Source organism: Drosophila biarmipes, chromosome 2R (assembly GCF_025231255.1).
Source record: "Drosophila biarmipes strain raj3 chromosome 2R, RU_DBia_V1.1, whole genome shotgun sequence".
In the NCBI taxonomy this organism is placed as follows: domain Eukaryota; kingdom Metazoa; phylum Arthropoda; class Insecta; order Diptera; family Drosophilidae; genus Drosophila; species Drosophila biarmipes.
The window spans coordinates 2798167-2821776 of NC_066615.1; the positions used below are offsets into that span (position 1 = coordinate 2798167).

Consider the following 23610-nt stretch of genomic DNA (forward strand, 5'->3'; position numbering starts at 1 on the left):
GCGCCTCCAAAAGGAAATGTGCTTCGAGATTGAATGGGGAAAAGTTAGACAAGGGTTCCGCTTTGGCAATTGGCAATCCTTGACCCCGTCATAACGTCATCCTTTCTCCCACGGATTCCCCCAGCTGTCAGTTGAGTTAAATGAGATATGCTTTTTACATTTTTTCGATAAATTTGCAGCACTGGCATTGGACTGAATGTTTCTAGGGGAAGGATAAAATTATTAGCGAGCGCAATCCTTAACATAAAAATGGAAAGCGGATTTGCGCAGCGCTTAATATTAAGATTTACTGGTAAGCCATATTTATGGCGAGCAGCAAGAAGCAAGCACGCTGAAACCAATTTAGGGAAACTATTCAGATATATGTACCAGATTTGGTTGTTTATCTAGTGACATTGATGAATGCTCGCTGCAATTAGTACGTTGGCTATATAAGGGAAGTTCCCCTCTGGTTCATTCAAAGCAATATGCGGTCCCTATTCTTGATCAGTTTTCTCTTCGGTTTGGCTTGCTCCTTGCCGGAATCGCAGCTGGCGCCCACATCCCCGGCACCTGGAAACGACAGCTCCGACGAAGTTGAGATACCCGCCTTCTCGCCCTTCAGCCTGCGCGATGGCAGGTTTGCCATAGGCGCCTTCGCCAAGGTAAACTGGTTCCAGGCCCAGGTCACCTGTGCCGCCTATGGCTACACCCTGGTGAGCATTACGTCCGAGCAGGATCAGCGCAGCCTGCGCAACTTCCTCTTCAACTACGCCCGAAACCAGCAGGAGCTCCTTGCTGATCCACTGTGGACCTCTGGCACCGACTTGGCCAGCCAAAACAACTGGGTGTGGTTCAGCAAGGGACGAGCCCTCAACTACCGCAACTTCCAGAATGGACTGCCCGGTTACTCCAGCGGTGGCCGGAACTGCCTGAGTATCAACGGAATCAACGGGCTGTGGGAGAACGAGGACTGCGAGGAACAGCGCTACTTCATCTGCGAGAAGCGCTGTCAGTTCGATGACGACGTTTAGTAAGCTCAAGTGACAAAATTCATACAAAAACGTTTGGTGTTTGTTAATTAAAATAGCAGCCAAATGAGTGCAAGCAAAAACAAAAGGGATAAGGAGTTATTTGATTTAGAACAGACGTGCCTAACTCGCTTCTTCAGAGTTCCTCGGAGTTTCGAAGCTCAGCTTTCGCACACATGTAAACGCTGGTGTGACTTCGACATCCCAGTTGGAAATGACTGCATTTTGGAACCTGTTCTTTCATTATGAAATGGTCACCAAAAACGTGTGCCGAAAGGGATGAAGCATTATATTCTATTTGCGCGGGTGCGGGAAAGTAGAAGGTATACGTTGCATGCACCTATATGCATATATTTCGAAGCTGCCTTTTTGCTACCCCACTTGTAAGATCGGAAACGCATTCCAAAAACAACTAGTACAAGGTCGCATCTGCAGTGCATTGCGGTGCCTTCTAAATGTTCCTAAATAAGATGCATTCAGTTTTATTTTGCTGCAAATTTTAAAAAATATATGAAACCCGAAGGTGGCCGTTGTTTGGAACTGTACTCCTGATACACAAATGAAAAGAGAGGGAAAAGGGAAGATGCAGGGAAGTGCATGATTATTCTTATCTCTGGTATAGAAAATTCTCTTCAGTTGCATTTGTAATTGTGAAAAGGGAAGGGAAATTTTAGATCAATAGTATCAGAGGTAAGTTAAGTGTAGTTAATATAGTTTAATATGAACAATAGGAAAACGTATAAAAAATTAAAAAAAAATTATTTGTGTGTTCATTTTACTTGTATTTTGTACATTTGTAATATGCATACATAAGGATATAAATTCACTTTACTTATATCTTTCAGAATCGTAATCGTACCAGTAGCTCAAGAATTTGGATGCCAAGCACGAACTTTCTAGCTTTTATAGTTTCCAAGATCTCAGCGTTCATACGGACGGCCAGACAGACAGACGAATATGTCCTTAAATGTAAAAGCAAAAATTAATTATGAAATTAAAGTCCTGCCCTATGTATTCCCTTGAAAAGCTTGTTAAATCCAAGCTTGTTTACAATTCCGGACTGGATCGGGAATTATTCTTTATTATTCTTTAAAGTTTTCAACATACTTCGCCATTAATATTATTAAATAATATAATTCGTAAATTAAAACCAAAATCAACTTTAAAATGGTCCTACCATTTGAATTAAGAACATTCAGTTCAAAATAAGAACATATGAACTTACACGGTTTTTGAGGACGAATGTGCTCAATTCAAGTACGTTGTAATTGGGTTTCTCTCTTACCATTAGATTTTTATACCCTTGCAGATGATATAATGATTTCAGTCAAAAGTTTGCAAAGCAGTGAAGGAGACATTTTCGACCCCATAAATGATCAACATCACTAGATGTCCGTCTGTCCATACGTCTTTCCGTCTGTCCGTCTGTCTTATGTTTTATCTTTGGTGTTTTTTAACATATTACCTCCTACGTTTGGAAACAATTTTTTTTAATTGGTTCTAATTTTTTATTTTAATTTTATCAAAATCGGACGAATCTATCATACAGCTGTTACAGGAACGATCGGAAAATTGTATGAAACAAATTATAGCTTTGGTGTATTTTGACATATTATCTTATAATATTGGTACTATTTTTTTAAGAATTAAATTAAGGGTTTGGCTCGCCGAAGTTAACTTCCTTTCTTGTTTTGTGTGTATATGGTAATCAAATAACTGGGTTGTAGCTTTTTCTCTTGTTAAGTTAAAAATATTTCCTTTTTCAAATATCAGGATTAAAAAGTTCATACAAATATAAAGTTCATTCTTTGTTAATTTCGTACTTGGATCAAGAATTTTCAGTGTCAACAAAGTACAGCTTTTACTGACGACTTTTTTTGGCAGAAAATTCAAAACGTTTTTAGAACGCTTTGCTCTACAGTCATTCAATACAGTATGAATAATTCTTAAATTTAGTCATGTTTGTATTAAAAACAAGTATGATTTATAAATAAAGTAATGAGGTTGCAGTACAAATAATTAAAAAAAAATTAATGTTATCAAGTTTAATTGGGTTTTAATTATTTGCTAGTAAGAGAAATAGGTGATGGAAACTAAAACGAAATAAACGAGATATAACTAAACTGTATACATTTTTTAAGTTAACTTACGACTTGCTGCTCACGGGTTTTAAAACGTTGTATTTTGTGCCCTTTATATGCAGAGCACTTTCAGATTGCGCAGTTGGAAATGTATAGAGTTGACAGATATTTAAATCCAAAAATGTGCTCATGTAATTATGAACGGTCCTAAAAAGAATGGCATGAAATCATTCTTAAATCAAGGCTGTTTGTCCCTGAATGATTTTATCCTCATTTAAGTTCAATGAATTTTGATTTGATAACCTGTAAAGTTCTTCACATAAATGTTTAATCTCAAAAACAAGGAAAAGAGCTTTATTTGCTGTTTGGGATTGCTTTCATAAAACCTCTTTTATTTTTTAAATACTTTTTTGTAGAAATTTTAATTGATATTTTTAAGTTGAAATAGCCATTTCTAAACTTCAATATACCGTTTTAGATATAAACCTTTTTGTCTAACGATGTATACTTTAGTAGGCAAACATTTTCGCAGATGAAATTATGCTTTTCATTACATGGAGCACTGTGCCACAAAAGGTCTGCTCCTAGGATCAAACAGGCGTCTTTGCCAGTCTGATCGGACTTGGGTTCCTCGTTTGCCCACTGAGCGTAAGTTACGGGGATGCCAGTACTCAGCCAAGTCCAAAAGTAGCTGTGCTCCACCATATTTGTGGCGCCCATCCAGAAAGTTTGGTTTCCAAAGAAAAATTCTAGGTAAAGGACAGTTATAAAGAAAGAAAATTTACCCAAGGCCAATCATACCTTTCTTATGTACGTAGTGAAGCATTAGTTGATGCTGTTCCTCATTTCTTACCGTTGCTAAAACGGCTCCCACTCTATTACATATAAAGTTGGCTTCCAGCCAGTTTACCTTAAAAATACAAAAAATATAAAGTTAACAGAAAATCTGCAGCGGTGGGCACAACTCACCTCGGCAAAACCCGCCACAGAAAAATATGCGTCGCAATGAATAAGAGGGTTGCATTTCGGAACAAATGAAAGCTCTAAATTCTCACCGTTATCGACAGCTATTACCCACAACCGCAGGGTACAGATAATTAGCAATATGGAAAGCATACTGAATATACTTCCTTCAGACCCAAAGTCATTTATAAAGCTTGGGCATATGCCATTAAAAGTAACTCAAAAAGCCATTAAGACAAGCTCAATGCCCCGAAACAATATCTACAAGGCGTGCAAATCATTTCTAGGAAAATATAAAATTTTATTAAATAGAAAACATTGTAAACGCTTTACAACCTTGTTCAAAATATCTTACAGAGCTAAGCATCTAAGCCTTTATTAGGCCACTCTTATCATTTATTAGTTATTAAATATATACTTAGTGTTGCTCTTGCTATACAACAGAATCGAACACGCACTCGCACTACGTCTAAATTAATTTAAATAAACACTGATGTGGGAAGCCCAACGTATGACTCAAGAAGTATAGTAGTGTGGAGATGGTACATTAAGCTGTCTAACTCGAGTTGTTATGAATAAGATGATAGTGATAAATAGCCTTTATCAACCAGTACATTTTTAGTTAAAATCGAAAATAATCTCTGGGACCAGTGTGAGAGTCGATGGTTCGATGGTTCGATATTCGTTGATATGTAGTCTACGCAGGGCAAGCTTAAGAGAATTGAAGACAGAAAATGGTTTGATTTCTTTAAAAAACAGCCCTAACTTATTTTAAGTTTGACAAGAAAATTTGCTCTGCTCCCCTCTATGCTGCTTTATACCTGGATGGGTTGTTTGCAATAGATGCCAAAAAACGTAACTACCAAAATATCAAAAAGTAATCTGTGGACAATTCTGAGGCATTTCGACTTATAACACAAATCCTTTACGTTCTCAGTCCTATAACAATATTTAGAGCTCGAGAAAGAATACAGTTTTTGATTATAACAATTCCTTGTTTTAGTATTGTCCAAATACTATTTTTCTTTTTTGGTAAATCTCTCTAAAAGGTGGACGCACCCACCCACATTATAGAAATAATCCCGTCACATAACGCGCCTTACGGGAAGTAGTCTCCGTACTGGTAGGTGGGCGGATGCTTTGACCCCTTCCCGTTGGGCTGGTAGAGATTGTGGTGCGAGGAGGAGCGGTAGGAGTGGGCAGGAGAGTGGGTGCGACGTGCCCTTCGCTCCTCAATGTTCGCCGGCCAACGTTGGTACCGGCTAGTCGAATCCTCCGAAGATCGTCGTCGATGATACCGCTTAGCTGAAGGAACGGCTCCAGCGGGCGGCGACATAGCCAGCCCCTGCTGATGGCGGTAGCTGCTGTCGTCGCCGCTGCCGGCACTGAAGGGCTCTGTCTGCCTTCTTATTCGCTCGTCCACTGAAGAGTTGGGCGTTCCGTGCATGTCGATGACGTCGCCGTGCGAGTTGCGCCGCGCCCTCTGCATGTCCATCTCCAGTTCCGGGCGGTAGTTATCGTGAGGAACCCTGCGGTGTCGCTGGCGCTGCTGCTGCTCGTGTGTATCTAGGCGCTGGCGCCACTCTGCCGCCGAAACCTGCTGGCCGTAGAGCTCGGGCTGAGCCTGAAACTGCGCTGCGCCACGTCCAAAAATATTCTGGTAGGAAGAGCGGCGCCAGCCGTCCTCGTACCTCCGACTCGGAGACTCCCGGACCACAACCTCGTCCTCGGCGGTGGCAACCTGTTGCTGACGGCGCTGCGATCGACTCGAGCTGCTTTCTGAGGAGTCCTCGCCTGAGGTGCCCAGTCCCAGGTCTTTCTCATCCACGCCGTAGGCTTTGTACGGGGCTCCCATAAAGCCCTTCGAGCCATACGGACCCATGGTGGGGTATTGAATGTAGTAAGACTGCGAGAAGGGCTTCTCCAGATGCCGGTCCTCCAGGCTATCGTCCACTTCTGAGTCGCTTCCGTCGTCCTTGCCCGTCCAGGTGAGGCAGGATCCGGGCCCGAAGAGCGAGAGTAGCACAGGCAGCAGGAAGAGACCGTGCATGGCTCCAAAGAAAATCACCAGGAAGACCATTTTGAAGAAGACCAGGAAAATGTAGCTCTGGGCCAACAGAAGGGCCACAATACCAAGAATGGTTGAACTGGAACCCTGCACAATAGGTAGACCCAGGGAGTGAAGGGCCTCGCGGACGCGAGCCTTGGGACTGCGCTTCTTCGAGGACATATACGTGTAGCAGATGTGAGCGGTGAAGTCCACTGAGAAGCCAATGCACATGATCAAGTTAATCATCGAAATGGAGTCTAGGTTAACGTCCCATAGGGCCATGTAGCCGGCAACGCCCAGCTCAATAGAGATGACCGAGAAGGCCACCCACAAGGAGCACAAGATGTTAGGGATGAAGACGAAGGAGATGATCATCATGATAATGGCCCCGATCACCATAGCCTGCAGTGAAACCGGACGAACCAGCTCGAACTGGTCAAAGAACACGAAATAGGGATGGAATATCGAGGCGTTAAGTGGCGAGTCCTTGCAAATCTTTCGCAGATCCCGCACCATCTCCTTTTCGTGGTTGGTGTCCGTGATGTTCACAGCCTGGATGAGAAAGCGCGACGCAATGATCTGGGTTTCGTCGTCGTTAAAGCGTACGTCCAGGGAAAAAGGGTTCCCGGGGAACAGCCAGTGCGATTTCACTGCATCAATGAATGTCTGCTCGTCGTCCACAGTGACGTTAAGCAGCTCGTTGTTGCGCTCCAGGAAGGATAGGAACGACCGCAGCCAGGACTCTGTGTAGCGCCTGGAGGTCACGTACGAGGTCTGTTCCAGAGTACTGGTTAGGTTTTCCACCTGCTCCTGCACCACGGGATCCGAGTAGTTCAGCGGGCCAGCAATAATGACCTGCAAGATAAAAAATCAGAACGGAACAAGAGTGAAGTGCACTTGAAAACCCACCTGCATTCTGTATGGAAATTCGCGGTAGTAATCATCCTCGCGATCGAAAAACTCCACCGAGTACGAGTCCTCCCGGGAGAGCTTTCGCCGTTCGAGGCCCTCTTTTATTTGGGTAATTCCGTAACAGGCGCCCGCCAGATAACTCGCAAAGGCCAAGATGATAATCACCTTGCACCACTTGTTGTTAATTACAGCGGCCAGCTTGTCCTTGAAGAACGCCATCAGCATGTGGTCCTTGTTGTCGATGGGGTTATCCGGATCGTTGTGGTCGATGCCACCAGCCATGATCGCCTTGTAGAGGAAGTTGCGCTTCTCTGCGGGACCAAACGAAGCGATTGAAAGAAGTGGTGTGAGACAAGTTTCCATTGGCCTCAATTGTGGTCAATCAATGTCTGACTAGTCAAGTTGTTTCTGTCTCATGATCAAGGTCATGTTTGCTGCAGCTGCCGCTTAGCTATCTGAAACCTAAGTACTTCTATCCGGTTGTGGTGCTGTCTACACTCCGGATGGCTTAACTACATTGTTCAATCAACAAAAATTTAAAGCAAGAGCTCATTTCGGGGAATTAGGAAAAGGAAAACGATTACAAACGTATTTTATGATGAACTACGGTTTAACTAACTACCGACGCCGATACCGAAAAGAAGAACTCTTATACTTGCTCAACTGTACCTATATCAATACTATCAGTGTCATCAACGAAACTCCCAGTGTAGAACAACAATAGGAACGATGACGAATCCATCGAATCCCTCGGTTCACTTACCTTTGATTGCAACCGACATAGGCTGCACCCGGCAGCCAAAGATGGAATGCAGGTTCTTTCGCTCCCTGTAGCCCGAAATAGCCATGCAGGCGGCGAAGAATGTGATGTGCCACATGAACGTAAAGCAGACTGCGAACACCGAGTACGTGCAGAAGATTCTGACCGATCGGAAGGGGCTGATGATCCCGATCAGGAAAGAAATGAAGTCGGTGACCGAAGTTATTGTGATCGACACGGCCGCCTCGGACATCATGAGACCCATTCGTTCAGCAACCGGCATTTTGGCCTTGGTGCGACGCCAACCCGCCAGCATAACAAAGGTGTCGTCGATGCCGATGCCTGAGGAGTAAGATTAGAAATTGTTGGTTGGTCATGAGGAACACGCTTATGCCAAACATACCTATCATCAGGAATGGGGCAGCCAGATTGATGCCGATGAACTCAATGCCGCAATACATAGCCAGGCCAAACGCTGCCAGGGTGGCCATAATTGCCGAGATATTGCCCATGAGACCCAAGAAGGGCTTCGAGCGAACTGCATCGCCCATCATGCAGGTGATGATGCTGAATATTTGGAAGTTCAACCAATTATGTATAGCTATAAGTTCCAGACAACTGCATCCACTCACCTGAAGAGTCCCATGAGCAGAAAAGTTGAGCTGAAGTAGGGCACCACAGTCTTCGTATTCTTCTCCAGTTCGTGGTCCAAGGTGCGGGAGGCAAAGTACGAGACCGAGATGTGCTTGAAGACACCCGAGTCCTCGGCATTGCCAACTACCCTCAGGAAGGTTTCCTCCCATTCGGCACCCCTAAGAGGATCACAATATACATAAATTCGGCCAAATTTCAGGCAGGTACTTTCACTCACTTTGCATCCTGCCGTTTAGTGTCTGCGGTGACGAAATAAACCAACTGAATGGCCGGAACACTGATCACAATATTGTCCTCGGTCAGCTTGGTGCCGCCAAAAAAGACAGGAAACAGGTGGGCATCCCACGTGACTGGATTGAACATGAAAGGAAATGTCAGATTCAGCTGACCCGATTCGATCTGAAAGCAAAGAGGACCGAAAATTTATTATTCATATTCATGAAAAAGACGTCACAGGGTAAATTCGAGGGTTTTTTAAATTATTTAGGTATTTAACGTTTTTCAAAGGCAAAGCAATTCGTTACTCCAGAAAACGACCCAACTTCAACACGATTTTTCGGGGGAGTGGATCGTGGCAATGCCGCTGTACTCACATCATCCATCAGCGCATCCAGGTTCAGAATATCGTTCTCAAAGCACTCGTTTTCCCACCGGGCGCAGTTGTCCTTGTAAGTATACGTATCCCCGTCGTAGGTCGTGGTTGCATTCTGGATGAGGTTGTCTAGCTGGCGCAATTCCTGGAACACCTCGCGCCTGATCATATTTTGATCCCCATCTTTTGTTATTACGATGACTCGCCCGAAGCGACCTAAAAACGAAAACACTTGTAGGATTAGCAATGGCTAAGTGTTTAAAAAACAGTAAGAAAAACATTAGTGACTTTATGGACCTAGGTTTGAAGGCTAATGTGGCTGCTGCTGTTCCCCACACGCCAAGACGTGGCAATAATTTTAATTGGATTTGATTGGATTTCGGTTTTGCTTGAGTTTTATCGTTTATCGCCCTTCCACTTGATATTAGCCGATTGTCCCAATCGTTATTTGTATTTAATGCGCCATAGCAAATGCAGCCTCGTGTGCTTGCGTCACAGTTTTAATGCGAAACTTATATGTAGTAGGTATATATCAATAGGTAAATCTCGTTCAATCAGAGTAATAAGTAGACTGGATACACTCAGTTAAAGTAGTTAGGTTCCAATACAGCTCCAACACAACCAAATACAGTCACTTAAAAGAATTTTGTTATTAAAAAATAAATGTGTATATTCATTATAATCATCTTCATTATGAAACTCTTGAAACCAGAAAGCTACATGTCAAAGAGTATTGAAGCTTCGTTGCCGAACTTCATTTTGATGAACTTGAATTGGATAAAATATTAAATGCCATCAGAAAACCATTCACGTTGTACAGACTTTTTGTTATGAATGATTCACAACATCGAACAACGACAACAATTATTGATTGAGGCTCCAGTAAACCAGAAGTCCTTCCAATCATCAAATGAGTTGAGGAATAACAATAAGAACGCTATTACCGGGTGCCTCGACTATTAGATACCCTTACTCAGTAAAGGGATCAAAAAGGGGATGGCGGCATACAAGCAGCACAGCGAGTTTAAAAGGCACCAGCTACCCTCGACTGACAGATTTAGGCGTCAAGAGCGTTAGCGTGGGCGCGAAAAACGATGGGTATGGACGAAAGCAATACAATTCAGTTACGAAGATAAGGAATCTAGATCTGAAATCACAACTTTTTAGCTCTTATGCTTCTCGAGATCACAGCGTTCACACGGACAGAAGAACAGTCGGACACGGCTGGATCGACTCGGCTAGTGATGCTTACAAAAATATATAAACTTTATGAGATCGGAAAACCTTTCTCCGACCTGTTACTCATTTTGTCCGAATACAATAGCCTTGTACTCTGCCAGCAACGGGGGTAAAAACAATAAAAAGTCTTAATTTTTTTCGGACACATTTTTCGGCATTCTTCGGAAAAAAGTAACAATTTATACGTTATTTGAGAGGTAATTCAACATCCGGAAATCCTTCCTTCCGGCACCTGGGTCATTTGAAAATTATAACCTTTTATCTGAAGCTTTGCTTTAAGTATTAATCGAGTGCGTCAATTTTTTTTTCAATTTATAATTTTGCCAGGGTAACAAAGCGGGTAATTCAATTATTTGCTGGCTTTTTTCCTCTGTTGCGCTCTATAAACAAATTTCCAAAAGACAGGGGAAAGTTGCAGCCCGCACGCGTCTTGTGGCACATTTGGCCAAAGTGCAATTGAAGCGGAGCACTGAGTTTGGTGGCTAACTGGTCGTAACCGACTCAATGCGGTCTGGATAATACCGTTGGGCACCAAAGCAATCGCTTGGATGTGTATCTGCTCCGGTCGCTTGTGGCCTCCACGCACTCGACGGGTTTTTTGTCCCCATGCCTATTGCCTGACGAGTCTCCAAACAAAGTTCAATAATGAACTGAATCGGAGTTCGCGCCTTCAAATTATTTGTTGCTTCGCGTGGATTCCGTTTTAGGCCTTCTCGATGTTTTCTTCTCTGAGGTTATCGACCAACCGCACTGATCCCCATGCATCTCTTTGCAAGAACTGCTCAGTGCACATTTAGCACATACTCGAAGAATGGGTCTAGTGATTTCGAAAGAACAATTGCAAGGTATCTTTTGAAGGAGAAAACTTTTGAGACTTTTTCGAGGCTATAACAAAGGTGCTTTATTGCAGTCGTAGATCGCATTGCTTGAAGCACACGTTTCTCCCATCTTTTGACTAACCTAGGTCCGTATTACTTAATTTTTTGCAACAGACATTAAAGTCCGGCTAAACGACTGGAGAAACGAAGCCTAAATTATGCAAATATTCAGCGTTAGGTAAGCGGACTACTGCACCTAGTTGCTAACCCCTCAATTCTCACCTATACAAATTAAGTTTGTGAAAACATTCAGTACACATCTAGACTTCCAATTGTGTATGTCCCACACATAAACACACTCATGTAGGGCTACTAACCGTAAGGTTTATACAAATCGGTTGCATTCACACATGAATGACATATTTTATTAATGAATAAAATAACGAATATATATAATATTTATAAGTGAACGGCGCCCACCCGTCGAATTGTCAATTTCAACCATCAACAAGTTAATCTCCAGTAACACGTAAGCGTGAGAGCTACTATAAAATTGGTAATGTAACTATACAAATGTGTGGGGCTCTTGCTGCCTACTTTTTGTGTATGTAAATTGTTTAATGGCACCTTGGAAATCGGTATGTTATTACAGAATGAGGCCATTTTTGATTCCCTTACAATTGGAAAGCGCGAAGATTTTAGTTCCTTTAATAGGCACAACTGCTTGAATCTTCCACATTTCGCAACTTTGTAATGTATAAGGTACTCTGCCGAAGGCAGCTTTTGACATTGTTTTACTTCAATTATTACTAATGTTTCTGCTGTTACTAATGTTGCTGCTTGGCGTCGGGGGTTTTAGTTGCTTTGCCCAATAACCCATTTAACGAAGTTAATAGCCTGTAAAACGGACCCGAGTTCAAGACCTCAATAAAAGCAGAAAATATTATGTCTCCATCTTAACCGTGTGCTGAAATTATTTATTGCATATGTACTTCAGACAAACGTCGGTGCGGGGCGCAGACAAAAGGAAAGAGTTTAGTTTTGGGTAAGGTGCAAAAAATGTGGAAACTCTTAATTTTGCGACGTGACTCTAATCCCATTTCATTTAACCGACATTTACCAAAATAGTCGTCAGGGGACATATTATCCGCTACTTACCGGGTCTCGTTATGCGTCCGACGTTGAAACGATGCGTATAATTAACTTTGAAGTATTGTTCAACAATGGCACGCTCAGTCTTGCCCTCCCCCGCAATCGGCGAGAACAGATACTCTGGATCTATTTGATACTTGAGCTGTTGGTAGCTGTAAAATATATATACAAGTTTAGGTATTGGGCCCAGCACAACGTCGATTGACTTACCCCGTCATGCAGAGCAGCGTCAGCAGCACCGGAATGATAATAAAATAGCCAGGATGTTTGGCTATGCAAATTCCCAGATGGTAAAACGATTTGTTTAGTGTCTTATCGACACATGATATGCCGCACGTCATCTGTGAAGAACAAGAAGGCTTATGGTAATCCAAGTCTACAATAACGAGCGCGGTACGTTTAAGATCGTCTCGTAAAGGTAAAAAGGCAATTGCTTTTGTATTTATAAATAACCAAAAAAAAACGTACGTTAAAATGTACTTGCAAGAAAAAAAGCTATAGCTTCGGCCAGCCATACCCTTGGAGGTCGTTCGCGGGCGAAGATTGTATGTACATAGCTTTCAAGTTCTTGAAAAACATAAAACTAACTGCAGAAATATTAATATAACTTGTTATTTTAATTTACTACAGCGCATGTTTTCAGAAATGTTTTCAAACGGTGCAATGAAATATACCTTCGATGCGAGAAGCTTAAAACATTTTAGAAGGGTTTCTAAAGCTAATATCAGAGCCCAATGCGGTTCTTTAACAAATTGTGGTTTAAAAACAGGATGACTGCTGGTAATCTCAATAAAACCATCGCGAGTGATTATTAATTGTATACCCTAGAGTTTCAAAATAATTATTTTAAATTATTTCTCGGTGTATTAGTACTGCTAAATGCATCCACTGAAATGTGTACCACGTACTCGTTGCCGTGTCTATTTGGCTTTGTTCATCGACACCTTCAACTTAAACTTTAGATACGCATTGTTTTTGGTTGCCTCACTTTGCCGCTGTTTGGCTAAACGAATCTGAACACATGCCCTTGCTCACTATCTCACTGAACAAAAAAGGAAAATTACGAAAACACAATAACAAGGAAACCCGCAATAATGTTCATTAACACGATTAAAGAACTTAAGTATGCAATTAAGTGTTAAAAAATTAACAACAAAAGCGAATTAAAAACGGGAGCAAAAAAGCGAATCGCCCCCGGGTGGACTCGAACCACCAACCTTTCGGTTAACAGCCGAACGCGCTAACCAATTGCGCCACGGAGGCTACGTCGAGTCCGAAAAATCTACTAAACATGTCAGCACACCCAAAAAGGGGGCACAAATCGGATAAGAATATAAAAAATTCTAATAAGACTAGCTAAGCAGTTAATTTCGTGCGAGTCAAACAGTATCGGTGTAGCCAGTCCAGTAACCACAAATAGAACATGCGGCAAAATATACACGACTGCCTCCGTGGCGCAATTGGTTAGCGCGTTCGGCTGTTAACCGAAAGGTTGGTGGTTCGAGTCCACCCGGGGGCGCAGCTCACTCTTTTTATTTTTTTTTCTAATTTTTGTTGTTACTTGTATTTTTTTTTTTTTTTTCGCTTTACCCATTTACTCTTCATGTAAGACAAAAAGTGGTTCACTCCCAAAGTAAAAAACAATATTATTATTAATATTTATTTTTTGTACTGTACAAAAGCTTTGCAATTAGTTTGGGATTTATCAAGCCACGCAGACCCTGTTACAAGCTTGGACTCATATGTATGTGATCAGATACTGCACGTATGGGTGGAGGACACAAAGGATTATCGCACCTGACATAAATAGAACATTGACGGCGACACTTGCTCAACGTAAAGACAGCGTTCCAAACAGCGGGTACCTGCCAGCCCTAGGCACACAACACCAATAAAGGCCGACCATTGCGATCGGACTCTAATACCGGTACAGGTTGCATGCGAGGCGGCAGACTACAGAAATCAATTTGTCGAGCATCCAAGACACGTAAACTTTATACAAGATTACTTTCCAATTTTGTCTGCCTGGGGTTCAACGACTACTGACGCTGCACTTTTACCAAACTGTTACAATCTTGTTTGGCTTTTCGTACAGTAAACACCTGGGTTACAACACGGCCGGGCTGAGCAGCTCAGTCGAGCACTTCGCTCGCCAAATTGAGTCACGGAGCTGTCTCAAGGTTATAGCTCTGACTCCGGGCCCAACTCTGACTCCAACGCCCGGCCACCATTGACATAACGGTTCATTATGTCAAAATGGTTTAATAAACACGGTCTTATAAACAGGGCAGCTGCGTAGGTTTTCCCCAACTCGTGAGGTGTCGCTGCCCGCCCGAAAAACGTCATTGTAAAACTATAAAAAATATATTTTCAAACATGGAAGAAAGCTGTAGTCGAGGGCCTCGACTATCAAATACCCGTTACTCAGCTTGAGGGAGCAAAATGAAAATGGATATATATAGGCAGCAAAGGAATATTGTAAGGCGCCGCCTACCGGCTATTTCGGTATGTGTAATATGGGCGGCAGACAGTTTTAGGCATTTGGGGACGTTAAAACGGGCGTGTCAAACATTTTCTTATATCAATCGAAAATGCAAAGTCTGACTGTTCTAGCTCTTATAGTTTCCGAGATCTCAGCGTTGATACAGACGGACGGACAGACGGACATGGCTAGATCGACTCGGCTAGTGATCCTGATCAAAATATATATACATTATGGGGTCGAAAACGCTTCCTTTCACCTGTAAATACTTTCTGACAAAAAAAAGGGGCACACTTTTTTGTTATACGAGTTACGGGTACAAAAATAGTACGTGACATTAAAAATGTATAATTTAATTTAGGAAAACATATTTTTTAATAGCTCATTTGTTTTTATTATGTTGTTATGGGTTCTATTCATTTAGTATACAAATTATTTAATGTACACAGAAAAAAAATTGATATGATATGATGGTCAATTTAATGAAATCCAGTATCAATTGGCCCTGATATGTCACATATCAATTTAATATGATCGAAATGTTAAAAACGATATTTCGGTAATATCATTTTTACATTAGCGGTATCACTTTTTTCTAGAAAAAAGCTTTGACAAAGCTCAATTTTGATACACAGGTCTGAGGGTTAGTGCTTCGAGTCCTCTCCTGTTTTAACAATTGTAAGGCATTTCAGATATTATCAGATATTACCTTCCGTCTATCGCATAACGTTTTTTGCAGGCGTTAAGTTCAAAACCCATGAAAACCATGTTAGTGCAAGCGAGACAACATGTTTGAAGTAAGCCAAGTCGAATTTCGAATAGGTCTATTTCGCTTCCACTCACGTAACGCTGCCATATTGCTCTATCCTCTTGTTCGATGTCAAGAAATTTCAAACTTACCATGCGCATATCAAATTGATCTTGACGCATTTTTTTCTGTGTACCTACTACTAACAAACAAAAGAGCCCTGTTGAAATAAACTTATGCTTTCCCAGAGCCTTAAGCCCCATGTCAACTGCCAACTTTTATAGTTTCAGAGATCTCTCCTGGGTAGTGATCATCATATACATATAAATAAACTTTATAGGATCGGAAACTCCTCTTCACAAAATAGTTTCGTCACAATTTTTTGCTCATACTTGGAAACGTTATCATACGATTCGGTAACGTGCGTCTCAGCGAGCTCCTATCAGCTACCACCTATGTCTGATCAATCTCCAAAGCCGTTATGCAAAGGTTAAATATAAATATTGTACAATACACATGGGTTTGATCGCGTAACAAACAGTTTCAGATTCGGTTCGAAATCCATTAGTAAACTTTACAAATGCCTGTCGCAATTCCGGCGGGGCTTTTTCAACGCTTCAGTTTTTATAATCAAATGAGCTCCCCATCTTCCCAAGTTTCTTGAAGTAGCTATGCGTTTCTGAATGACAGTAAATGTGACCAGAAAATACATCTGTTCAAAGTGCAACATCATTATTTTTCCTTCGAAGTTGATATTACTGACGCCTTATAAATTGGAAGTGAAGCTAAAGTCACAGAATTCCATTTTGCATTGCCATATGAGTCAGAGCCCAGGTCGGCGCCTTGAGCAAGCCCGTACTGCGTGCCAAAAAAAAAACCGACTTGAACCGGCACTTCCCTCCCAGAAAGCTGTCAACGTAGGCCATCTATAACTATCCAACATTTGGCTGAGGCTTTGCATAATTTCCAGGTCAACTGCGGATGATACAAGGCGGATTCTTTGCTTCTGCCAACCCAATTTTATATGCATACTTTTTGTCAATACTCAGCTAAATGCGAATGCTAAGACGGGCATTGGAATGCGTCTCAAAAGCTTTTATGTTTGGCCCGAGAAAGTTGATGACCAAAAAGAGTTTGTTTCTTAAGTCTTTTGTTTTGTTGTTTTTACTTTCTGTGTCGACCATTGTGTGGCTTTTATGTGTTGCCTTCTAGATGCCTTGCTGTTAATGCGTTCCTCGCTTTTCTAAATGTTATGACTCTTTAAAGCATTTGTCTTCTACGAGCTTGTAGGCCAACTCCTTAAGGGACTCTGCACTTCTCTCTGAAGCATTGTGCGAGCACCTACAATAAACTCCGGGTTCTACAGTCATTCAAGTAAGTAGTTCTCAGCCGGCTTGGACTCCTCGCCACTCTGACATATTTTCATCACCGCTTTAATCACGGCTTGCTTGCTCGGCTTACATAACTCCCTGTTTTGTCCAGCCCCGTTAAGAGTTTGTTGTTGCAGCGTGTGCTTGGCTTAAACAATTTATGTAATGCATATTTGCAAGCAGAAGAAAAAAAACAGAAGGAGGCGAAAAATGAGCAGCGCAGAAATTGATTTCGAGCAAAAGGCATGCAAGCTTTGGTCAGTTTTTCTTTTTGACCAAGTCAACAACTTTCACTTTTGCGCGTTGCCGTGGCGCAAAGCATAAATGCCGAGAAATTACAACATTTAAATTAATTAATATTTAAATATATTTGGCTATTGGAAACCCGGTTTCGAATTGATTTCTTGTCATTATCTACAAGGTGTAGCTTTGCCGCAAACACATCTATGTAGGTCAAGTCATTGAAGTAGAACACAAGAGCGTTTAATGACCTTGGGCGTGGGAGTGACAGATGGACAAAAAGTATGTACTCTTACATATGAATAAGTGCTGGGCTAACTTGGCTGAAGCTGATTCCGTTTTACCTATAAGTTTACACATACACCTATCAGTCCGAAAAAGGTCGCTCACAATTGAAATCGGTTGCCACACAATGGTGAGCTGTGAATTTTAATTAGCTTACTTTGGGGCTGACAATTTAACATTGAAAGCCCTACAAGTTTTCGGATTTTTATTTTTTTGGGTGTGGTGGGGCAGACCAGACGAAGTTCTGCCTCGGGGCAGAAGCCAAGATAAAAATTCACTTTCTACTCTTTCTGCGCCTCTGACTGACTAACCGAGTGGGTTGCCTGAAGAGCGGGGCGGGACGGGACCGGACTGGAGCGCTTCCAGCTACATGCGTTCAGCCTGGATCTGGGTCACACCAACACACTAACTGTTGGCCTAAGCACATAGTCCCATACACACGCACAAGCTGGCCGCTTTCAATTTGAATTTGGCTTTTTGATTTGTTTGCTTTGCATTAATTAACCATTTACCTTAGCGTTTCGACTTCGGACTTATCTACTCGCAGCTCAGTCCGAGATCTGCAGGTCAGTGGACCACAGTCCGAAAATACCCTAATCTGATTTCATTCATCAGGCTTAGTTCAAGATCGATGAAAATGAGTCTTGGGTGCATCAAGATTTGTCCAGTATCTCCGGTGGCTGCGGACAGGAAGAAGGTGACCCAGAATGACCGTGCCAATGGTCTGGTCCTAGTGAATCGTATGAGTCCTTCGAACCCTTCACTGACAACCGTGATACAGCTCTGCCGGCACTCGTACAGCGTACCTCAGCAGTTGGCACACACACGTCCAGATCACTTGAACAGACGATAATCAAGTGTCATCACATTGTCACAGCTCATTTAAACTAATAAATGCTCAAAACTGAACATAGTTTGTTGACCGTAGCTTATTAAGCCATACTGGAGAGACTTGTCATTAGAAGAAGCCTGCTCTAATGTCTTCCAGCGTCGCTCTACTTCAATTAATCGAGCGGGGATAGGTCGTTGCCATAATTACACTCTCTCGTTCACTTTTGTTGGTCTACTGGATTACTTTCCTCGGAGATTAGTTAATCATGACTGAGTTTTTCCGACTATCAACGGCGGAATAATGAATCAACCAATTGGCACACAGACGACCGCAAAAACTCTCAAGTGCCGAGCGACAAAAGTCTTGAAGCGCGGGAGACCCCGAAAGAAAGAAGCGGAGAAAGAAAAAGAAAGTGTGAGGCCGATCGCATCGCATGCACAACTTATACGTACGAGTATATACGTGTGTGAGCGAGCGAGGCGGTATGTGACGGCGTTTCTGAACTGAAACCAGCTTGGAGCTTCGGAGATAGCGGGCACTTTTCCTTTCAAGATGCCCCCGCTTTCCCGCTTTCCCCTATCCCGCCCGTCCACCCATTAACTATAATTAGCTTGCCAATCACTTAGCTAAATTTAAATGCCTTGGACTGAAGAACGCCAGCGTGGAGCTTCTCGTTTTCACAACACTGCCGTTAATCACTCGAGCACACACTCAATTATAGTTTGGCTGAATTTTGGCAAATTGTGAGCTAGTTGCAGAGTTGCTAATTGAAAACTGTGAAAAACTGATGGAGCAGTAAAACAGTTTCGTGTATCCTGCGGTGTCTGCGTACTCCGAGCAATTTCCAACTCAAAGGAAAAATCCAAGCTTAAAACCAGTTTAGGCCGCGCGGATTAGAGAGCTACTACCTGCTGCTCAGTTCTCGTGAACTGCCCGAGATGAGGGTGGAAAACTCATCTACCTGCGGCTTTCCCAGCCACAATATCGATACGTGCAGCTGCACCCAGTTACCAAATGTGAATCGCTCCATTCTGCTTCAACCTTGAGCACAGTGGCCCCGCCGCCCCACCGACGATGGGGATGAGCCAATCAACCGGTTCCCTGTTGGACGCGAATTTCACTTGAACTTTCATTAACTGGGCCGAAAAACTCCCTCGGCGTCGGCGGCTGCCCAGGGCCAGATCCATCCGGCAAACCGGATCACCAAAGTTCAGTTTATGTAACCACTCTTGCGTTGAGTGTTGTCCGAGTGCGCAATGGAAACATATGTGAGGGTCTGTTAGCCAACGCACTTGCCTATTTTCTTTGGCCATTTTCCAGGTGAATTTGATCGTGGGTTTTCGATCCATGCCTCACTTTCTGTGGCTCAGGTGGATTACTTCAATCGCACGCCGTAATTGAAGCCGCTCTCAATTCTTGTTCCACTAATTTGCCTGTCAAAAGTTTTGAGTTTCTTTCTCGACGCGAATCAGCAAAGCGAGTTGGACTTGGCCCGGAGTTGCAGGTTATTGTGGCAATCGCACTTGCAGTTTGGAAACAACGTCCATTAGATTTTATTGCCGATGCAAATAAAGACAAACTTGTGCACTGAAATGTTGGACTCGAATCTGCGCTTGTGTGTGCTAGGCAAAGTCGGGCTTAAATTGTCCATGAAATTTTTATGAATGTCGCTGGCTTCTTGTTCCCTTCAGACATTAATGAACTTCAACAAAGCGATGAATTACTGCGCCCACTTAGCTTCTATTGTAGCTCATAATTCGTGCACAGCAAAAATTTGGAGAAGCACTCTTTTATTGCTTGTAAAATAATCACTGACAGTGAAAAGATCTGTGTACAACAAGCAGTAAATTAAATGAGATCAGGAAATACCGCTAGAGTGGCGCATTCGGACAGCCTCACTGCAAAAATATGATCATAAACAAGTCCGCTCCTCGTTCTCCACAATACGTCATCGCAAACGGTAATTGGAATTTAAACTACAAATATGAACACTTTACCAATGTTATAGCCCGACTTTGGTAAGCAACATCTTTCAAAATCAGAGGGGCATACCTTTCAAAGAAGTATGTAACATTCTTGTTTCGTAAGACATTTAAAATAGTTCGGGCATTTGTTTTTTAACTTCGATTCGAAACTCGGGAATCTTATTAAGTCGCACTTTCCAGCACGCACTCCTCAGCTCAATCCCACGACGACATTTCAACCCCTGCACAGCAGCCTCCGAGAAGAGCTCTGCGCACCCACAGAAGCATCCCTGGGAAAACCTCCAGGAAGGTTCGAGGCGTAAATGTCTCTGTGACTGCACTTACCCTGTGGCACTGCGGTTCTCACTATGGTATTGCTTCGTATCCAAGACGCAATTCTCCTTGCCAACGACTTTGGGTGTAGCTCCTTCCCAGTAGTTTCGCTGGACCGACAGTTACTGGCGAGCCTGTCGACTGCACTCGGCCAGAGTGAGGCGCTTTCACAGAATTTCTTAGTGACTTTTCGGAAATGGCATTCTCTTCGCACTGCATTCGGCCACCGTGTTTATATTATTCACCTGGAGGCGACTCGAACTCGGATTTGGAGCGGCGCGACAACCGCTTTGCGTCCGAACCGCGGACTGCGGGACCCAGTCGCTCTTCAGATCGCGCTGGCAGATCAGACGCTGTCTTGCGCTATCGCTGACGCGAATTCGAACTCACTACCCGCTAACCGACGGATCAATTCCGGCGTTTCTACCAACGTGTTTGGCCCACCACCAAGGGGCTTTCAGTGGGATTCTCGATCAACAGCCAGAAGTCGCAGCCCCTGAAGAAAGACCAGAGTTCCGCGCACACGACCGCCTCGCACCACGTATCGCAGACGAATGAAGTCGCTGGCTCAGCGCTCTCGCGGCGCCCGACCGCGGCCTAGCTCTCACCTGCAGCGCTCGCACGATTTCGGGAAAAATCTCTGCGCCCCTTTGCTGTGTACCTGTTTCTATCCTCAGGTGCGCTCGTTTTCCGCGGCAGTCTGAAGGTCGCATTTTCTCTCATTAATCGACACCTTCTTCAGCGCCCGCTCACCAGTTTTGTGGAAATCGCAAGCGCGGCTTCAGCCGAAATTCGGCGAGTTTGTGTGGACCCTGAACCGATGGCAATGTGTTTCCTTGGAAGCAACCGAGCTCCTAGCCAGGGCGATCCGTGTGTATGCCAGGTGCACGCGCGTTTTAAACGAAGAGCAGATAGCGATCATGTTCTGCGCGCAACTCCAATCCTTGTACTTTAGATCGTTACTTGGCGTTTTCATACCCCTTACTGGCAGAGAGAGAGTTACACTCTCGCTGAGTCGATTTGGCCATGTCCCCGTCCTCGGGAACCCCTCAGACTCAGCCTGGAGTCATAGTACAGCCCATATTCGTAGGACAGAAATTAGCTGCTGATGCCCACTTAAGGTTATAATTAATTGGACATAAGGTATTGTTTGTTGAAGGGGCGGTCGTCACCCCTTTAAGAAGTGTCGCACTTGAAAGAAAGCTGCAGGGAATTTCGAAACGGTTAGGCAGAGAGATGCAAATACAACGTGGGGGACCCAGATATTGCCGCTGAGAAATTTAAGCGGAAATTTTAATAAAATCATTTACAATTTATTTCACACCGAAAAAGTGCACACAATCGGTGGCGATAGCAGGGGCATAGTGCGCGACAAAAATACACTCGTGTGCAGAACCAAACAATGAACTATTGGAAGTGTACGGCCGCCGGCCTCCATGCTAAGCCAGTACGTAGTACGAGTAAACATACTGTACGTGTAGTATAAGTGGCGTATGGTCGGGCACGTTCAACTCGGCCGAGGAGGATTATATTTTACTTGTCGGGCAATTGAGCTGTGTAGGTGAAGCGCCCGGCTCGGCGGGCGAATGGTGAATTCAATTCTGAGCAATCAAGCCGTGCAATCTATATATGTGTACTCGCACTCTAAATCCAGCATTAACATTGTCCATGCCGGTGGCATTAACGAGCTACTTGATTGGCTCCTGAATGAGGCGATTATGGCGGTTATGTGCAGGTCGAGTCCAAGGTGGGATCCTCCAGCTCGACGCCCTGGGATCGCAGCTTCTCCATGAACGCCGTCTCCATTCGGAACAGGTCCTCGAACTCCAGCTGTCGGCGAATATCCTTCACGTTCTGCAGCCTCATGTGCTCCCTCAGCCGGAACACCATATAAAGGATAAGCATGTAGAGACCTACCATGATGTTGGTTCCCCGCTCCCAAGATTCTGGGGCAAACGAACGTGGTCCCTGCTCCAGGTAGCTCAGGTGCAACGCAAGAACAAAGTCATCCAGACGATATCCCGCCACATCGATGGATAGGAACCCCAAACATAGAATCCCAGCTAGTACCGTACACAGCACATTTACACCTGGTGCCAAACCCAGGAATTCTTTTGAACTTGCCATAATAAATACACTCGAACTTGCTAATAAAATTGTTTTCAATACTGTGACATTTTCGGATGACAGTATAGTTTCGAGCTGCCATTCCCCCACGCAGAAAACAAACCATAGTGTTTTATATTGCATAAAGATGTTGGTATGCAATGGGAAATGCTGATGGTTCTACGAGTATAAACAAGAAGAAACGCTTAAGTCGAGTTCTAAATTTTTCCCATGGATATCAAAACCGCGAGGTCTTAAGGTGGCCATATTTATCCCAAGGTGTTTCATGTGCGATTTTGTGGTGCACCTCAGTGGTGGATAACCAAAACCCTTGATTTCCGTTCGGGAATAATCGGGTATAATCATTACTCCTTTTACTTATCGAGTAACGAGCATAAATAGTATGACGGTAATTGAAATGTTGGACGTGACATGTCGCACGTGACATGTTGCACATGACATGTTGAACGTGTCGGCCCTACCAGTGGTCGGAAATATTTGAACAATATTTTGTCTCGTTACAATTATTAAAATTTTTTTAAAAAAATGTACAATTTTTAATTCTTAATATATTAAATATATATATACTTGTTGTTATTTGAGGTATAACTTTTGTAAATTATTTGAAGTGAGCAGCTCGGTAAAAGGTACCCGCGATTTCGGCTCGAGTATTTGGAATTAAAAAGAACGGAATTTTAATCTGTGGGAACCAAAAGATAATTTACAAAAAAACGCAAACCACAAAACAACATCTTCAAAAATGTGCCGCTGTGGAATAAAAACTATTGATGAATAAGGCAATGGAGCCTGTTTTCCGCTCACCTTCGAGATAAAGGTGGTCTGCGGTGAACATCCTAGTGGAATTTTGGGTATTTTCATTTTTTAAATACCATGCATGCACTCCTTGGGCGTAAAAATATAAATTTTACTAATAGTTCGGAAGCTTTAAATTTTTTTTTAAATTTATCGATTCCCTCGCTGTTTTATGTTTCGAAAAAACACAAATATTTTGACCAACG

The 23610-nt window shown here is 43.1% G+C and overlaps 4 protein-coding genes and 2 non-coding genes across 7 annotated transcripts; 2 read left to right on the forward strand and 4 right to left on the reverse strand.

Moving 5' to 3' along the window:
* The first annotated feature begins 444 nt into the window (after positions 1-444).
* Positions 445-1098, forward strand: LOC108029423 (galactose-specific lectin nattectin). Its single transcript, XM_017101667.2, has one exon. It carries the CDS (start codon positions 468-470, stop codon positions 1011-1013), a length of 546 nt encoding a protein of 181 aa, XP_016957156.1. The 5' UTR covers positions 445-467; the 3' UTR covers positions 1014-1098.
* Positions 1099-3444: 2346 nt separating this feature from the next.
* LOC108029431 (macrophage mannose receptor 1) lies at positions 3445-4222 on the reverse strand. The gene is made up of 3 exons (XM_017101676.3): positions 4061-4222; positions 3893-4001; positions 3445-3840 (listed from the first exon to the last, which is right to left on the reverse strand). Exons 1-3 carry the CDS (start codon positions 4205-4207, stop codon positions 3566-3568), a joined length of 531 nt encoding a protein of 176 aa, XP_016957165.1. The 5' UTR covers positions 4208-4222; the 3' UTR covers positions 3445-3565.
* Positions 4223-4334: 112 nt separating this feature from the next.
* LOC108029693 (patched domain-containing protein 3) lies at positions 4335-21036 on the reverse strand. Of its 2 annotated transcripts, XM_017102155.3 has the most exons (10): positions 20498-21036; positions 12442-12572; positions 12238-12383; positions 9024-9238; positions 8648-8829; positions 8409-8588; positions 8180-8343; positions 7780-8118; positions 7014-7327; positions 4335-6959 (listed from the first exon to the last, which is right to left on the reverse strand). In XM_017102155.3, exons 2-10 carry the CDS (start codon positions 12570-12572, stop codon positions 5154-5156), a joined length of 3477 nt encoding a protein of 1158 aa, XP_016957644.1. In that variant the 5' UTR covers positions 20498-21036; the 3' UTR covers positions 4335-5153. The 2 variants fall into 2 exon arrangements, with proteins under 2 accessions (XP_016957644.1, XP_050743870.1); XM_050887913.1 differs by lacking the exons at positions 12238-12383; positions 12442-12572; positions 20498-21036 and adding an exon at positions 9320-9334.
* Positions 13421-13494, reverse strand: Trnan-guu (transfer RNA asparagine (anticodon GUU)). The gene has a single exon. It is a non-coding gene; the product is annotated as a tRNA-Asn (tRNA).
* Positions 13677-13750, forward strand: Trnan-guu (transfer RNA asparagine (anticodon GUU)). Its single transcript has one exon. It is a non-coding gene; the product is annotated as a tRNA-Asn (tRNA).
* A 740-nt stretch (positions 21037-21776) lies between the features above and the next one.
* Positions 21777-22675, reverse strand: LOC108029429 (uncharacterized). Its single transcript, XM_017101674.3, has one exon. It carries the CDS (start codon positions 22610-22612, stop codon positions 22211-22213), a length of 402 nt encoding a protein of 133 aa, XP_016957163.1. The 5' UTR covers positions 22613-22675; the 3' UTR covers positions 21777-22210.
* Positions 22676-23610: the final 935 nt, after the last annotated feature.

Bases quoted from the DNA above. Each gene is read 5' to 3' on its own strand.
- LOC108029423 (XM_017101667.2), top strand. From the start codon at position 468: ATGCGGTCCCTATTCTTGATCAGTTTTCTCTTCGGTTTGGCTTGCTCC.
- LOC108029431 (XM_017101676.3), bottom strand. From the start codon at position 4,207: ATGCTTTCCATATTGCTAATTATCTGTACCCTGCGGTTGTGGGTAATA. The intron at 4,002-4,060 runs GTGAGTTGTGCC...TGTATTTTTAAG, and splicing joins CTGTGGCGGGTTTTGCCGAG to GTAAACTGGCTGGAAGCCAA. The intron at 3,841-3,892 runs GTATGATTGGCC...TCCTTTACCTAG, and splicing joins TCACTACGTACATAAGAAAG to AATTTTTCTTTGGAAACCAA.
- LOC108029693 (XM_017102155.3), bottom strand. From the start codon at position 12,572: ATGACGTGCGGCATATCATGTGTCGATAAGACACTAAACAAATCGTTT. The intron at 9,239-12,237 runs GTAAGTAGCGGA...TTTCGTTTTTAG, and splicing joins CGGACGCATAACGAGACCCG to GTCGCTTCGGGCGAGTCATC. The intron at 7,328-7,779 runs GTAAGTGAACCG...TTGGTCCCGCAG, and splicing joins TATGTCGGTTGCAATCAAAG to AGAAGCGCAACTTCCTCTAC.
- LOC108029429 (XM_017101674.3), bottom strand. From the start codon at position 22,612: ATGGCAAGTTCAAAAGAATTCCTGGGTTTGGCACCAGGTGTAAATGTG.